The sequence below is a fragment of the Macrobrachium rosenbergii genome, chromosome 52 (genome assembly GCF_040412425.1).
Source record: "Macrobrachium rosenbergii isolate ZJJX-2024 chromosome 52, ASM4041242v1, whole genome shotgun sequence".
Lineage (NCBI taxonomy): Eukaryota > Metazoa > Arthropoda > Malacostraca > Decapoda > Palaemonidae > Macrobrachium > Macrobrachium rosenbergii.
The window spans coordinates 33,898,001-33,916,906 of NC_089792.1; the positions used below are offsets into that span (position 1 = coordinate 33,898,001).

The following is an 18,906-nucleotide window of genomic DNA, read 5'->3' on the forward strand; positions in this document are numbered from 1 at the left end:
TGTCATCAGAAGCATTTCTTGATAGAACATTTCTTTGTCATCAGAATATTGAACATTTTTACAGTACTTCTGACATCAGAATGAGAGAACATTTCTTGCATATTGAACATTTTACAGATACTTCTGTCATCAGAATGAGAGAAACATTTCTTACATATTGAACATTTTTACAGTACTTCTGTCATCAGAATGAGAGAACATTTCTTGCATATTTAACATTTTACAGTACTTCTGTCATCAGAATGAGAGAACATTTCTTGCATATTTAACATTTTACAGTACTTCTGTCATCAGAATGAGAGAACATTTCTTGCATATTAACATTTTACAGTACTTCTGTCATCAGAATGAGAGAACATTTCTTGCATATTTAACATTTTACAGTACTTCTGTCATCAGAATGAGAGAAACATTTCTTGCATATTGAGAACATTTTATTGAACAGTACTTCTGTCATCAGAATGAGAGAACATTTCTTGCATATTTAACATTTTACAGTACTTCTGACATCAGAATGAGAGAACATTTCTTGCATATTGAACATTTTACCCTGACATCAGAAATACATTTCTTGCATATTGACATTTACAGTCATCAGAATGAGAGAACATTTTTGCATATTGAACATTTTACAGTACTTCTGTCATCAGAATGAGAGAACATTTCTTGCATATTGAACATTTTACAGTACTTCTGTCATCAGAATGAGAGAACATTTCTTGCATATTGAACATTTTTACAGTACTTCTGTCATCAGAATGAGAGAACATTTCTTGCATATTGAACATTTTACAGTACTTCTGACATCAGAATGAGAGAACATTTCTTGCATATTGAACATTTTACAGTACTTCTGTCATCAGAATGAGAGAACATTTCTTGCATATTTAACATTTTACAGTACTTCTGACATCAGAATGAGAGAACATTTCTTGCATATTTAACATTTTACAGTACTTCTGTCATCAGAATGAGAGAACATTTCTTGCATATTGAACATTTTACAGTACTTCTGTCATCAGAATGAGAGAACATTTCTTGCATATTTAACATTTTACAGTACTTCTGTCATCAGAATGAGAACATTTTTGCATATTTAACATTTTACAGTACTTCTGTCATCAGAATGAGAGAACATTTCTTGCATGTTGAACATTTTACAGTACTTCTGTCATCAGAATGAGAGAACATTTCTTGCATATTGAACATTTTACAGTACTTCTGTCATCAGAATGAGAGAACATTTCTTGCATATTGAACATTTCTTGCATAATGAGAGAACATTTTACAGTACTTCTGTCATCAGAATGAGAGAACATTTCTTGCATATTGAACATTTTACAGTACTTCTGTCATCAGAATGAGAGAACATTTCTTGCATATTGAACATTTTACAGTACTTCTGTCATCAGAATGAGAGAACATTTCTTGCATATTGAACATTTTACAGTACTTCTGTCATCAGAATGAGAGAACATTTCTGCATATTTAACATTTTACAGTACTTCTGTCATCAGAATGAGAGAACATTTCTTGCATATTTAACATTTTACAGTACTTCTGTCATCAGAATGGAGAGAACATTTTATTGCATATTTAACATTTTACAGTACTTCTGTCATCAGAATGAGAGAACATTTCTTGCATATTGAACATTTTACAGTACTTCTGTCATCAGAATGAGAGAACATTTCTTGCATATTGAACATTTTACAGTACTTCTGTCATCAGAATGAGAGAACATTTCTTGCATATTTAACATTTTACAGTACTTCTGTCATCAGAATGAGAGAACATTTCTTGCATATTTAACATTTTACAGTACTTCTGTCATCAGAATGAGAGAACATTTCTTGCATATTGAACATTTTACAGTACTTTGTCATCAGAATGAGAACATTTCTTGCATATTTAACATTTTACAGTACTTCTGTCATCAGAATGAGAGAACATTTCTTGCATATTTAACATTTTACAGTACTTCTGTCATCAGAATGAGAGAACATTTCTTGCATATTTAACATTTTACAGTACTTCTGACATCAGAATGAGAGAACATTTCTTGCATATTGAACATTTTACAGTACTTCTCATCAGAATGAGAGAACATTTCTTGCATATTTTACAGTACTTCTGACATCAGAATGAGAGAACATTTCTTGCATGTTTCATTTTCAGTAGTCATCAGAATGAGAGAACATTTCTTGCATATTTAACATTTTACAGTACTTTGTCATCAGAATGAGAGAACATTTCTTGCAACATTTTACAGTACTTCTGTCATCAGAATGAGAGAACATTTCTTGCATATTTAACATTTTACAGTACTTCTGACATCAGAATGAGAGAACATTTCTTACATATTTAACATTTTACAGTACTTGACATCAGAATGAGAAAACATTTCTTGCATATTAACATTTTACAGTACTTCTGTCATCAGAATGAGAGAACATTTCTTGCATATTTAACATTTTACAGTACTTCTGTCATCAGAATGAGAGAACATTTCTTGCATATTTGCATTTTACAGTACTTCTGTCATCAGAATGAGAGAACATTTCTTGCATATTTAACATTTACACAGTACTTGACATCAGAATGAGAAGAACATTTCTTGCATATTTAACATTTTACAGTACTTCTGTCATCAGAATGAGAGAACATTTTTGCATATTTAACATTTTATTGACATCAGAATGAGAGAACATTTCTTGCATGTTTAACAGTACTTCTGTCATCAGAATGAGAGAACATTTCTTGCATATTTAACATTTTACAGTACTTCTGTCATCAGAATGAGAGAACATTTCTTGCATATTTAACATTTTAGTACTTCATCAGAATGAGAGAACATTTCTTGCATGTTAGACATTTCAGTAATGTTTCTCAATTAATTTCAATAATTTACATTTACTTCTGTCATCAGAAATGAAGAACATTTCTTGCATATTGAACATTTTACAGTAGTGTCATCTTAAGGAACATTTTATTTAACATTTTACAGTACTTCTGACATTGAATGAAGAACATTTCTGCCATAAAAAATTTCAAGTACTTTGACATCAGAAAACATTTTTTGCATGATTTAACAATTTTACAGTACTTTGTTTTTCAGAATGAAGAACATTTCTAAATTAATTAACATTTTACAGTGCTTGTACATCAGAAAAGATAAGACTTGCAGTTGTTGACATTTCAGACTTCTGAGATCAGAATGGAATTTCAGAATGGCATTTTCTATTTGTCACAGATGCCAAATCTTGCATATTTAACCGTGTTTGTAAAATTGTACTTAATGTCATTGACCCCTTTGTTACAAGAACATTTCTTGCATATTGAACGATTTAACAAATTTCAGTAACAAAACATTTTTCTGTAACATGATAAACACTATTTTAACATGAATGCATATGAAAACATTTTAACAGAAAAATGATTAAACAAGATAAGACAATGAACTTAGTTAGTGACATGAGAGTAGGAAATGGATCTTCTTAAAATGGGGTGAACATTTGAATTGTATGATTTTCAAACAAGAACAAACACAGTGCAAAAAAACTTCTCAATAATCTGCATAGATTTGACGTTTTCCAGCCTGAAATACATGAAAACAGAAAAATGTTCAAGCCATTACAATGTTTTAGTGTGCAAGGTTTGGATTTTTTATTGAATTATTATTTTCCATGAAAAACACCAAAAGTGCAAAGAAAAATATATTTTTGTTTTTGACTTTTCCACAAATAAATAGAGTCTTTACAAGGTTTAGTTTTTATCTGGCAACATGTTGTAAGGATGGTTTTGGGTGTTGTCTGGTTTTGGTGGTTCCTTACTGAATGAATGTACAGAGAATCTTCAGTTGTTATTGGCTGGTGAGCTGCAAAGTAGTTTCTACACACACAGGGCAAAACAGAGGTAATGTTTCGGACATCTGTGTTTGTCAGCAGACAAACAGATGGCGATTGTTAAATGTACAATGATAAAACATATATCAATGGAAAGGCTAGGAAATTCCATATGGCCAGTTGCATGAGAAAGAGACAGATTAATGAATACAATGCAGTATTTAATATTTTGAAATTACATTTGGCGTCTTCACAAACAGAAACATACATACAGTTTGATACAGAAGATTCGTGTGGAACATTATGAGTACATGATTGGACAATTGCAAGTAGTCATGATTGTACATAAAATCACAACAATGGTTGGGAGAAACAGACGGAAATATTGTACTAGAAGTTCGTTCCTTGAGAGAGAGAGAAAACAGGATGCTCTTGTATTTGTCTTGATAAATCCGACCAATGGGATTTGACCATTTCTTGACATCACACATTTTAGAGACAGTTTGAAACAATTGATTTTGGTATAGACCATGGAAAGTTACCTCACATCTTAAATGGCATATGTGAGTACAACAGTTTGAAATCAATTGATTTTGAATATTATAAATTTTTTCTTGATCGGGAATTGACAAATTATGATAGTTCCTAATGAGGAAGTTCAGGATGGTTTATCAGTTCAAGCAATGACATTTACACAATCTATTTAAAATATCTGTTCACCTTCTAATATGGTCTGGTAAGGTTTCAACCACTAAATGTTTGACTATAACTGAAAAGGCATTTCCATTCAAGAAAAAACAACCCCCAAATAATACGACTACACAACTTCAGAGAGAATAACTGCTCATTTGACGACAGCACTGATAAATCCGAAGGGGGAGGGGATTCACGTCCAAAGGGCATTGCGGAAACAGTGGATAGACTAGCCATGGATAAGCTACCTCACATCTTAAATGGCATATGCAAATATTTAGAATTTAGAGAAATCTAGCGATAAATGTTTTAAACTCAAAACAACCCCCAAATAATACAAAGACCTTTTCACAATAGTTTAATTTACCCAACCTATGTATTCACAATCTAGTAACAGTATCATCACAAGCAAGCAATGCAAACTGTTTGTAGTTTATGTATATGTGTTTATACACAATGTTTAACATTAAAAGGGGATCAGCCTAACCACAAAAACATAAACTGTACCCACAGTGAAAGTAAGCTGCTATGCATTTTCTCTTTTATTTATTTTTTTTATCAAGAAGCATTCACCGTTCAATTAAAGAGAGGGAAAGGAAAGTGGCATATAGAAAGAAAGAAAATGCACAAGTTTCTATCAAACTAAAGAAGAAGTCACTTCAAAGTCTTGGAGATGAACTAAGTAAATTTGAACTTCATTTTGCCAATACTATCCATAAATCCCTTTGTAGGAGCAGAATTGTGAAAATGAAGGAAATGGACAGAATGCCAAGGCATACATCACCAGATGTAAAACTTGCAGTTTGGCTTCTCTGGGCGAGACTGGAAGAAAGTTTGAAAAATGCATCTGAAAGTGATCTGAAAGTGCAAAAGAGCCGTTAATGTTAATAAACAGTGCAATCGGCAAACTGGAATTTTGCCCATAGTTGAATTTTAGTAATAGTAAACTATTATTTAGCAGCAATAATGTAAAGTGCTACAGAGTTGTGGAGGGGTACCTCTATCGCAAATTTTTCCCCACGACTGGAAGGGTTGTAAGTCCCGGATGGTATGGGACTAGGATGATCAGGCCTGAAGGGCAATATCAGCAAACATCTAAGCGAAGGTCCATCAAGATCAGGTGGGGTTTTACAGTTATATTACAAAATTAGATTATTTAAATTTAACATACATTAAACTAAGCGTAACTTTAAGGACATCACGGTCGGGTACAAAACACACAACTCCGAGAAAGAAGGGTTACACAACACCCATAAAACTCATGACATTGGCTCCTGAAAGTTAAAATTTTACATAAACCTGATTCGTGAATCATCAGACTAGCATTTGACCGAACATCAACTATATTAAGCCTCGGATGGCAAAAATACAGAGGGATTAGATTAGCAAACTATATGAACTGGCTCATGACTACAAATGACCAACTTGGGTGGGGAAGTGACGACACAATGAACCCAGCTTACCTCTACAATGTGCTCTGAGAAAAACGCATTTGTCCCTCTGCATGTCTCGTCGTCACTTCGGTTCCCGTTCAGAATTTATACATTAGTTATTTTCTCAAAGAACGTATTTGAATCATTTAAAGGGAACCTCTCAGACATTCAAGATACTGCTAATGCAGGCAATCTGACCAGACACAAATAACATTCTAACATATTTACAGAAAAATGAGAACCACGACCTGACGCCTACTTACCACTTCCCTCGTTTATCCTGAACGTTATGAAGGATTGTCCAGAAAAAACGGATCCAAATTTTTCACAACATACTCACATACTCCACACCAGAATTTCTGGCAATAGGAAGGTTACGCAGGTGAGGCTCAAAGATCGGAGGTTCGTCGCAGCCTGCACTCAATTGCAATGCTACAATTGAAAGGCAGCTTGCGACAGACTTACAGCAACCAGCACAAGAGTAATCACTCTCATAAAACATAATGACGCCTAATTCGTGTCGTACAAAGGGGTTTACATGACATTACATACAATACAAACACGCTTGGTCACCACATTTCGGCAGCATGAAGCAACAACACCCATTTCCTATCACTTCAAGTCCTCTCTAGCTTCACTACAACCTCCACAAGTCTTATCTAAGTCTCTGGGCTATTGCTGCCCTTCTTCTTGGTCTCGCTCCCTCACTTGTATCAGTGTCCAATTGCTCTGCACGTTCACTTAACTGTCCCATCTCTCTCTGTTCGAGCTCACTATTCTCGCAAGTATCTACACTTTCTCCCTCATCAACTCCCACAATCTGCACAGTGTCCTCTTTTTCAATCTCTTCATCGATGTGTTCATTATCTTCGTCATTTTCTTCACCCTCACTATCCTTGCACACACTCATTTCAAGGGGAATGATGTGTTCAACCGGTCACAGAGTTTTTCCCCTTCGAAGAGTCCACTAACAGAGCATATGACATCATCGTCATCCTGATAGATGGCAACAATTCTACCCAATGACCCGTACAGTAACTCCATTTTCTATGGTCGAGTTTCACTAACACAATGTCTCCAACACTCATAAAAGATTTAGCTCCCACACAGAAGTCATGCCTCTCCTGCAAAGAAATCAAGTACTCTGTCTGCGACCGATATTGAAACATTTGCAGGGTGTTGGTGAGTAGAAATACTGATGACGCATCTGCTTCATCGTCAACGTGCAGTACATGTTTTCATGTAGCACAACAGGTGACATCAGTTGAATCATGGACCCTTGAATCAGATGAGAAGGTGTAAATTTCATCTTCGGCTATTGCCGGTATACATAAGAGGCATATTTGCTACTGATTCTGCCTGCTTCACTAACGTGTGGACCTGCTCCTTGTTGGAAATTTGCGCCTAAAAGATACTTCAAGGGTGTGTTTCACAACCCCAATTAGGCACTCGAAGAATCCTTCCTTCCATGGAGATCGCGGAGTCTCGAAATGCCACTTTATCCTACGCTCATGCAAGAACTGTTGAGTTTCACATTCGTCGAAGATTTCTTGTAGGAATGTGCTGGCGGTGCTGGAAGGTTTGGTAATTGTCGCTGTAGATACTACAGGGCATCCGTGCATCGCAACAAGTCTCCTGAACATCAAGATGAAGGTGGCAGCATCAAGGGTCAAACAGTAATCTAAGTAGATGGCTCGGCTGCTCGTGCAAGTTACCAACAGGATGTAGCCTATCCCTCCTCCTACCTGGATAGGACCGGTGTGATCGAGACCAATACAAGCAAATGGATGTGACATCTGGGTTCATGCAATGGGGAGCAGTGGGGGAGGTGGGCAGTGTAGATGGAGCTTGAAGGCTTTAATACAAGTTACACATCTGCCTACCACCTTTTTCGCTAAACATCTCAATCCCGGACACCAACATTCCTGGTGAAAAATAGCTATTAGTGAATTCACACCAAAATGCATGTTTAGGGTATGCAAGTGTCTCGGGTATGATTTTACTAATTTCCCTTTTGTGGGTAACAAGATTAAATGATCTCTGTTTCCTACAGCATTTTTTAATCTATTTTTGTGTGTATTATGCCTTCAATCAAAATTAACCCTAACTTCTTAACAAAATTAATGATATCATTGGGTACTTTAGATCCCTTTTCCAAATAACTATAAACTGAAGGCAAATAATGCCTTTGTTCCAAATAAACAAGTTTCAAAAATGGATTAGCTTTACTTTTTTAAAAATGTCAATACATTTTTCATATTACCCATCAAAATGCTAAATTCAACAGTACTTTCCATTATAGGCCAGATGTCTGCAGGTTGTACCATGGCTACTTCTTCCTGTAGTTCACGGAGGGCAGCAACAACTTGCTAATTAGCCTGGCTTAAGGAGGTTTCATCTAGTATCTGTGGGGATTGGCAGGACCTTCAACATGAAGAAACTTGGGTCCTTGGTACCACAACTGGCTGGCTGTCAGCTCTCTCATACTAGTCCCTTGGGACAGAAGATCTGCTGGATTACTTTTGGTCAGCACATGCTTCAGAATGATCCCACACTCCTGTAAAATAGAGTTAGCCTCTCCTACCCTATTTACCCAGGCTATATTGACCTTACTGTCGGTCCAAATTACAACTGTACTGACTTTTAACAAATTCTTCAAACTTCTACCTAACTTAATTCATGATAACAAGGCTAATAACTCTAATTTAGGTATGGTCAGTTGTAGTTGTTTCCTAGGGGTTACTCTCATTTTGCTAGTCAACAGGTTAGTTTCTCCCTTACTTCCCCTGACATTGGCTACCACCCCATATGCCTCGCTTATCCTGAACGTTGTGAAGAATTGTTGAGAAAAAAAAAAGATCCAATTTTTTCACAACACTGTCTCTCAGCAAACTGAGTCAAGGACGGATGCAACATAATAAGACATATTCTTTATTTTCTCTTCATATATCACATGCATCTAAAATCTGAAAGCACCAGCATATTCAGGGTGAATTTGTTGTAGGAAAACACAAGTTTTATTTTATCTTGATCGCATGAATGATGCAAAATCCGATGATAAGTGTCGCGAATTTTCCCGATGACTGGGAGGGTTCTAAGTCCCGGATGGTATGGGACTGGGATGATCAGGCCTGAAGGGCACTATCAGCAAACATCGAAGCGAAGGTCCATCAAGATCAGGTAGGGTTTTACAATTTTATTAAAAAAATACTATCTAAATTTAACATACATTGAACTAACACACCATTAAGGACCACACGGTCAGGTACAAGACACAACTCTGAAAAAGTTATACAAAGCCCATAAAACTAAAAAAATTGGCTTCTGAAAGTTTCAGTTTTATATAAAACTTATTTCTAAACAATCAAACTATACTTTAACTGAATATCAGTTATATCAAGGGTTGGATGGCAAAAATGTAAAGGGATTAAATTACCAGAGTACAAGAACCAGCGCTTGACTACAACATGAACAACTTGGCTGGGAAGTGACGAGATGGAGAGTGCTCAGCTTACACTCTATGAAATGCCCGCTAGAAAGATGCATATCGCTCCTCTGCATGTTTCATAGTCACCTTGGTTCACTTTCAAAATTTCGACATAGGTTATTTTTTCTCAAAAGAATGTATTTGAACCACTTAAAAGAGAGCCTCTCCGATATTCATGATACTGCTACTACCGGCAATTTGCTGGACACAAATAACACTCGAACATATTTATTTACAGAAAACGAGAACCACGAACTCTGTCGCCTGCATACCACTTCCCCTCGCTTATCCTGAACGTTATGAAGGATTGTCGAAAAAATGGATCAATTTTTTTTCACTACATACTCCACGCCAGAATTTTTGGCAGAACAGGGCAGCAACAGGAAGGTTACTCAGGTGAGGCTTGAAGATTAGAGTTTGTCGCAGCCTGCACTCAATTGCAGCGCTACAATTAAAGGCAGCTTGCGACAGACTTACAGCAACTAACACAAGAGTAATCACTCTCACAAAACTTAATGACACCTAATTCGTGTTGTACAAAGGGGTTGACATGACATTACATACAATACAAACACCCTTGTGCACTGCGTTTCGGTAGCACGAAGCAACAACACATTTCCTATCACTTCAAGTCCTCTCTAGCTTCACTACAACCTCCACAAGTCTTAGCTTGGGTTTACATAACGTTATAATTATATCGTCATTCTTAACCCATTCCTGCATTCTCAGTCTTTGGGCATTGCTGTCCTTCTTTTCAGTCTCGTTCACTCACTTGTATCAGTGTCCAATTGTTCTGCACGTTCACTCAACTGTTCCATCTCTCTCTTTGCGAGGTTACTATTCTCGCAAGAACCTACACTTTCTCTTTCGTCATCCCACACTGTGTGGAGTCCTCTTTCTCATTCACTTCATCATGTGTTCATTATTGTCATTTTCTTCACCCTCACTATCCTCGCACGCACCCATTTCGATGGGAATGATGTGTTCAACTGGTTGCAAAGTTTTTTCCCTTCGTAGAGTACACTAACAGAGTGTAGGACACCATCATCATCTGGATGGACGGGCACAATTCTACCCAATGGCCAGTAGCTCTGTTTTCTATGACCGAGTTTTCGCTAACAGTGTCACCAACACTCAGTGAAGATTTAGCTCCCACACGGAAGTCATGCCTCTCCTGCAGTGAACTCATGTACTCTGTCTGCTACTGATGTTGAAACATTTGCAGGGTGTCGGTGAGGCGGAAATACTGATGACGCATCTGCTTAGTCATCAACATGCAATACATATTTTCTGGTAGCACAACAGGTTACATCAGTCGAATCATGGATCCTTGAATCAGATGAGAAGGCGTAAGAACTTCATCTTCCCGGCTATCGCCGGTATACACAAGAGGCCTATTGTTTACTACTGCTTCTGCCTCCTTGACTAACGTATGGACTGCTCCTCACTGAAGATTTTGCTCCTGAAAGATACTTCGAGGTTGTGTTTCACAACCCTGATTAGGCACTCGAAGGATTCTCCCTTCCATGGAGATCGTAGAGTCTGGAAATCCCACTGTATCCCATGCTCACACAGGAACTATCGAATTTCGCCAGTGTCGAAGATATCTTGTAGGAATGTGCTGGCAGCGCAGAAGGTCTGGGGATTGTCACTGTAGATATTACAGGGTGTCCTTTGCGTCGCAACGAGTCTCCTGAACATCAAGATGAAGGTGGCAGCATCGAGGGTCAAACAGCAGTCTAAGTAGACAGCTCGGCTGCTGATGCAACTTACTGGCGGGATGTAGCCTATCCCTCCTTCTACCTGGATAGGTCCAGTGTGGTGAGACCAATACTAGCAAACAGACGTGACATCTGTGTTTGTGCAAAGTGGGGAGGTGGGCAGTGAAGATGGGGAAGGCTTTAATAGGTTTTACACATCCGCCTACCACCTTTTTGCTAAACATCTCAATCCCGGACACCAACATTCCTGGGAAAAATAGCGAATTCACGCCACAATGCATGTTTAGTGTATGCAAGTGCCTCAGGTATGATTGTACTAATTTCCCTTTGCGGGTAAAAAGATTAAATGATCTCTATTTCCTACAGCATTCTTTAATCTATTTTTTTTTTGTGTATTATGCCTTCAATCAAAACTAACCCAAACTGGCTAACAAAAGTAATGATATCATTGGGTACTATAGATTCCTTTTCCAAATAACTATGAACTGAAGGCAAATAATGCCTTTGTTCCAAATAAACAAGTTTCAAAAATGAATTAGCATTACTTTTTAAAAATTTCAATACATTTTTCATAATACCCATCAAAATGCTAAATTCAATAATACTCTCCATTATAGACCAGATGTCTGCAGGTTGTATCATGGCTACTTCTTCCTGTAGTTCACAGAGGCGGCAACAACTTGCTAATTAGCCTGGCTTAGCGAGGTTTCATCTAGTATCTGTGGGGGATCGGCAGGACCTTGAACATGAAGAAACTTGGGTCCTTGGTACCACAACTGGCTGGCTGTCAGCTCTCTCATACTAGTCCATTGGAACAGAATATCTATGGGATTAGGCTACTTTTGGTTGGCACATACTTCAGAATGATCCCACACTCCTGTAAAATAGAGTTAGCTCTCCTACCCTATTAGCTATAAATACATTCCTATTGTCCTCTTTACTATTTACCCAGGCTATAGCGACCTTACTGTCGGTCCAAATTACATTTGTGCTGACTTTTAACAAATTCTTCAAACTTCTACCTAATGTAATTCATAATAAAAGGCTAATAACTCTAATTTAGGTATGGTCAGTTGTTGTTTCCTAGTGGTTACTCTCATTTTGCTAGTCAACAGGTTAGTTTCTCCCTTACTTCCCCTGACAGGCTACCGCCCCATATGACTTACTCGAGGCATCAGTAAAGACATGAATTTCTGATTTGCCTATCAAAATTCCTCTCTTAAATTTTAACTTATGCACATTAACAAACTCTTCTAAGATTTTCATAGCCTCGGTCTGTTTTTCTGTGTCCAGAACATCATCCCATCCTATACCTTATTCCCATAGTTTCTGTAAAAACAACTTTCCTTTAACATATGTTGGACCGACCAACCCTAACGGATCAAAGTTTGATACTAACAAGGAAAGGACCCTATGTTGCGTGGGAACCCAGTCACTAGGCAATTCTCTCACCTCTTTCAAGGGTTTCAAGCACATCTGATCACTACTCCTATCCCATAACATTCCTAACACAGAAATCTCAGTGGGCTCTTCAACTCCTATCCATTGATCAAAAGCTAGGCTACTACTTGGTCTGAATAATCAACTTTATATCACACGTATAACATACAATTAGCAAATGACCTATAGCTAGAAGTGTTCATGAACTGTCGGTGATTAGATTAATGTCAGAATAGTACGATAAAGCGTTGACTAAATTGTTTTTTCGAGTGAATTATTAAAAACTGAACATCATGGAAGCGTCTAGCAACACTGGCAAGAGCTGGAGGAATCTCGCGTGCCTTGCAGATATGCAATATGATGAATTGGCAGGCAGGGAACTAGGCTTTCTTATCGCTGAGATCAACAACAGCTCCAACCAAAAAGATGCAAAATCATTCACAGACATATTAAAAGGATATGATCCTTCAAACTGGAGCAAGTCTGCAGAAAATATAATGAAAATAATTGAAGGAATACAAAAAGAAAGTTCAAGTTGTCAAAAGACTTATAAAGAAAATTTACATCAATCAACACATTCAAACAAAGAAAGTGAATAAGGTGAATATAGTGAATATATTGATTGATGCAATAGGAAATCGAATGCCTAAAGCTTGTAGACTATGTAGTGTGTGGTATTGCATTGTAAATCCACAAAACCTGATTAGGAAATGCTATGCATGCCACGTGCCTACTCATCCTACATGTGCAGAAGTCCAGCAAAGTAAAAATAAGGACACAAGAGTATTTTTGCTCAACATGTCTAGTATGGATAGACAAGGTTATTAAATCAAGACTTAATTTACAAATTATGGAGGATGAAGATGATGAAGAAGAGGAAAATGGAAAAGAAGAAAGAAAACAATATCGAAGAGATAGAAAAAATAATGAAAATAAAGAACTGGATAAGAGTATGGATGCAGAGAAACATGAGGCAATACAGCAGCATACATATGATGAAATAAATTATGACGTGATAACTCAAAATAAAATCCCAAAGAGGTTGTACCCGGATCTTCATACTAATGGGAAAGAGCAAGAAAAAAAGAAAAGAAAGACAGTATGCACCCTTTTGAAAAGAGGGAATTGCAGATTTGGTGAAAGATTTCACTACAAACATCCCAAGATATGTCACAACTATGAGATTTATGGCAAATGTGCATATCTAGACGGCTATGAGGTTGAATGCAGCGATCTACATCCAAAAATATGCAGAAACTTGAGACAAGGAAAAGGGTGCAGATTCAACAAAAAACGTAGGTATATGCATCCTGTAGCCATGAAGAACGAAAATCAAAATCAAATACATAACAAAAATCAAAGAAAAAATTAAGCAAATAAAGAAAGGAATAAAGAATATGAGACAAAGGAAAAAAGCAAGCCAACACCACGTTATGAATTGTCAGCATCACGATATGAGGCGCCAGCATCACGATATGAGGCGTCAGCACCTAGGTCAGTGAGACGTCCATCAGATGGTGATGGGTACTGGGCAAGAACAAATAATGCATTTATGATGCAAGGGGATGGTGCAGATATGGAGAAAATGCAGGTATATGCACAAAATTAATAAATATGAAGAGGGAAGATCAAATATTTTGGAAAAGCTGGATTTTTAATGTCCAATTTCTGGAAATGAAGAAAAGAATAATATATCAGAACAGGAAGAGGCATGGAAAATCCGTATTATTACCCATATTAGATAATGGGGATAACAAACAAACCATCATGATGAATGCGAAAAGTTTAGTTTCAAGTAACTCAAAAAAAAAAAAATAGAGTTCTTAGGAGAACTAACACAAAATGAAAAAATAGACATAATGAATATAAGTGAAACATGGTATTCCCAAGAGACTGGTAATGACGATCAGATAAAGGGATTCCAAACTTACAGATTAGATAGGAATCAAGGGGAACTGCGATATATGGGGAGAGACGTTAATCAAGGAAATATCTGTGAGAAATATAGTAACACAGAATGTGAAATAATTGTGGTAGAATTTGAATCTGAAAATTAGTGAACATCGTAATAGACAGACGTAATAATAGACAAATTAGATAATATATGTAGAAATCACAAAGACTGGACTATACTCCTATCTGGAGACTTTAACTTTCCTTTCTTAGATTGGAAAGAAAGAATAGGAGATTGTGGTTGTATTTACACATATAAAAAAGAGAGAATAATAGTAGCGCAGAAGATAAGAGACAATTTGAAAAGCTACTAGATATGCTTCTAGAACATAACATTCAGCAAATAAACCACCTCCCAACAAGAAAGGAGAATACACTAGACCTAATATTTGTGAATGAGGTGAACTATGTTAAAGAAATAATAGTGTATAATATGAGTATTTCAGACCATAATGTCATAGAATTAACAGTCCGTTCCAAAGCAAGTGAAAACAGAGATAAGCAAGAGACAAAAAAGTGGGAAGGATATGGAAAATACAATTTCTATAGTAAGAATATAAAATGGTCAGAAATAAATGAAGAATTAAACAAAGACTGGGAAAACATATTCGTAAGTGATAATATACAGGTAAATACGGATATATTATATAAAATATTAGAGAAAATAGTGGATAAATATATTCTGAAGAAGAAAAGTAAACACCAGTCATGCATACCAAGAGACAGAAGGATCTTATTCCAGAAAATCAGAAAGTGGAAAAGGTCTTGCAAGAGAAAAGAATGCATGGAAAGTGATGGAAATGAAATGAAAATAGAAAATGCAGAACAAAAGATTATACAGTAAAAAAAAAAAAAAATGAAAAACAGGACTTAGAAGAAAAGACCCTACAAAAAAAAAAAAAATATTCTACTCATATACAAAAAAGATGAATAAAAGAAGAGTAGAAATAGCCCTCTAAGAACTGAAGGGCGATTAACGAATGAAAAAAAGGAAATATGTAACATATTAGCAGAAAGATATAAGAGAGATTTACACCTAGAATTGATTTTACACTTAGAATTGATAATGAAGATAATGATACAGAAATAAGAGATGAAAATAGTGAATATTTATTGGACATAGATATTAATGAAGTCGATATTGTGCAGGCTATTAACGAAATTAAAATGGATCAGCAGCCAGACCAGACAGCATCCCCTGCCATTTTGTTAAAGAAAGTGGTTCATTCAGTTGCAAAGCCGCTCACAATATTATTAAGACAAAGTGTAGATACAGGCAAGATTTATGATGAGCATAAATTAGCATATATTACCCCTATTTTCAAAAGTGGATCAAGACTAGAGGCAAGTAATTATAGGCCTGTGAGTCTGACATCTCATATTATGGAAGGGTAATGAAGAAAAATATAATGAAACATTTAATGAAAAATAGTTTGTTTAATATAGGACAACATGGTTTTGTACCGGAAAAAGCACACAAACCCAACTGTTAGTCCACCATGAAAGCATATATAAAAATATGATAAATGAAAAAGATACAGATATGGTTTACCTAGACTTTGCAAAAGCTTTTGACAAGGTAGACCATAATATATTAGCAAAAAAAAAATAGAAAACATGATATTGTGGACAAAGTAGGAAGATGGATAAAAGAATTTTTGCAAAACAGAAAACAGATAGTGATCGCAAAACGATGAGAAATCGGATGAAGCTAAGGTAATATCCGGTGTGCCACAAGGTATGGTGTTAGCTGCATTGCATTTGTTATTATGATTGCAGACATAGACAGTAATGTTAAGGACTCGATGGTGAGAAGTTTTGCAGATGACACAAGAATAAGTAGAGAAATTACTTGTGATGAAGATAGGAACTCCACAAAGAGACCTAAACAAAATATATAAATGGGCAGAGGTAAATAGGATGGTATTTAACTGATAAATTTGAATCAATAAATTATGATGATGAAGGAATGCTATACTCGTATGCATATAGAGGACCTAATGACGAGATAATCACAAATAAGGAAGCAGTTAAAGACCTTGGTGTGATGTTGAATAGGAATATGTTATGCAGTGATCAAATAGCAATACTATTGGCAAAATGCAAAGCAAAAATGGGAATGTTGTTCCAGCACTTCAAAACAAGAAAAGCCAAACACATGATTATGCTTTATAAAATGTATATACATAAGCCACTTGAATATTGCAATATAATATGGTACCCACACTACCAAAAGGATATTGCACAAATAGAGAGTGTACAAAGGTCCTTTATAGCTAGAATAGAAGAAGTTAAGGACCTTGACTACAGGGAAAGACTACAATTTTTAAAATTATGTAGTCTCGAAAGGAGAAGAGAACACTACATGACAATACAGGCATGGAAACAGATAGAAGGAATTACCGAAAACATCATGGAGCTAAGACTATCAGAAAGAGCAGGCAGCGGTAGATCAATAGCGCCCAAAACTATACCAGGAAAACTAAGGAAAGCGCACAGGACATTAATCCACCACACACCAGCATCGATAATGCAGCATCCTTTCAATGCGTTACCAGCTCATCTGAGGAACATATCAGGAGTGAGCGTAGATGTGTTTAAGGATAAGCTTGACAAATATCTAAGCTGCATCCCAGACCATGCAAGATTGGAAGATGCAAAATATACCGGAAGATGCATTAGCAATTCTCTGGTAGACATCAGACATAGAAGGTGTGAAGCTTCTCTGTAAATATAAGCATTCAGATATATTACTGAAGAAAAGGTTTGCATCTTTATCACAGTAAGCCCAAGATATCAGGAACATTGAATGCAGTCGATCACGAGGTAGCTATGTGCATGCCACATCTACCTAAAACCTACATTGGCAAGGCAACAGAAGGGAATGAAATAGACTATAGTTATTTTACTCTCCATTAGTTTCTATTCATGCCAACACTAAATGCTGAATACATTAACATTTCACACACACACACACATATATATATATATATATATATATATATATATATATATATATATATATATATATATATATATATATATATATATATATATGTGTGTGTGTGTGTGTGTGTGTGTTACACAGTCGAGAGGAAATTTCATTGCTTACCTTTTCTACAAAGTCGAGAAGTCCCATCTATTGGTAGCTTGATAGCGCACCTTTTTGAAAAAGTCTACTGATAATGCACATCTGTACCTACACGCCCACATTTCTCTCTCTCTCTCTCTCAGGTCTACAGCGAAACAAGCTTTACCCAAAATAATTTATTTGACAAAACCTAACATAACTGGATTGCAAGAAACAAGAGATGAAATGAAATGGAATACTAATGTTCACCAACCGATCTGACATAATAAAGTCCATCACTTGTAACTAATTATTTTCTCTTCATCGTTATCCCACAATAGGTCAAAATAAGTCAAAGTCCAGTATATTCCCAATGAGTACATTTTCACCTCTTCCTCAGCGAAACATCTGAAGATGTCAAATAAAACCCTCGTTAAACAAATGTATAAAAATAAAGATATGGGAATTCCTCCCATGTTACTTGTAAAGTACACACAATGTAATAAATGCTTGACACAAGTGAGACATATGTTAAATGAAAGAAACAATCTACAGTTTGGGAAATCTAAAATGGTTCCTACCTCTTAATCGACAGGTCTCGAACCACAGTCTTCACTGAAGACTTTTAATTTGTTCAGTGTTGGTCTTCAAATGATCATTTGTGTGATAACTAATCCCCCTTCACACCCTGGGACTCCACCAAAAAGAAACACACCTACTAACTAATTAAGCGGAATCTGGACATTTCCGAGGGATGCACTCACAAAGTCTTGTTTGAGGCCGGGAAGTTCCCCACGTCTTGAGAATACCTGACGTATACTGTTTTACTAATTAGGAAATGTGCCAGACAACAGTTAATCATCCTCTCAACGTTCTTCAGAATGCCTTTAGCCACACTTATTAATTAAACATTTACAGTGTATTTTAATTCATAAAATATTTGTGACTTATAAGCTTTTCATATATACGAGGTATGTTCAATAAGTAATGAGAAAATGTCAGGAGAGACATTATTTATTTTCATAAGCTTACACAACTTTGTCTCCTTCAAAATAATTGCCCCTCGCAACTACACACTTCTGCGTGCGTCTCTCCCAATCCTGGAAGACCTCCTCAAAGTCCTTTTTCAGTAGTCCCTTCAGGTAACTTTCCGATGCCTCTTTCAGCTCCTCTGTTGACTGGAATCTGGTTCCCCTGAAGGTGTCTTTCATGCGTGGGAACAGGAAAAAGTCAAGGGGCTAGGTCAGGGCTGTAGGATTGGTGT

At 36.3% G+C, this 18,906-nt stretch overlaps 1 protein-coding gene across 1 annotated transcript; it reads right to left on the minus strand.

The window, feature by feature from the left end:
* Window positions 1-7,338: 7,338 nt before the first annotated feature.
* LOC136833958 (uncharacterized) lies at window positions 7,339-7,767 on the minus strand. Its single transcript, XM_067096237.1, has one exon. It carries the CDS (start codon window positions 7,765-7,767, stop codon window positions 7,339-7,341), a length of 429 nt encoding a protein of 142 aa, XP_066952338.1.
* Between the last annotated feature and the right edge of the window lie 11,139 nt (window positions 7,768-18,906).

Coding starts and splice junctions, on each gene's coding strand:
- LOC136833958 (XM_067096237.1), bottom strand. CDS start 7,767: ATGTCACATCCATTTGCTTGTATTGGTCTCGATCACACCGGTCCTATC.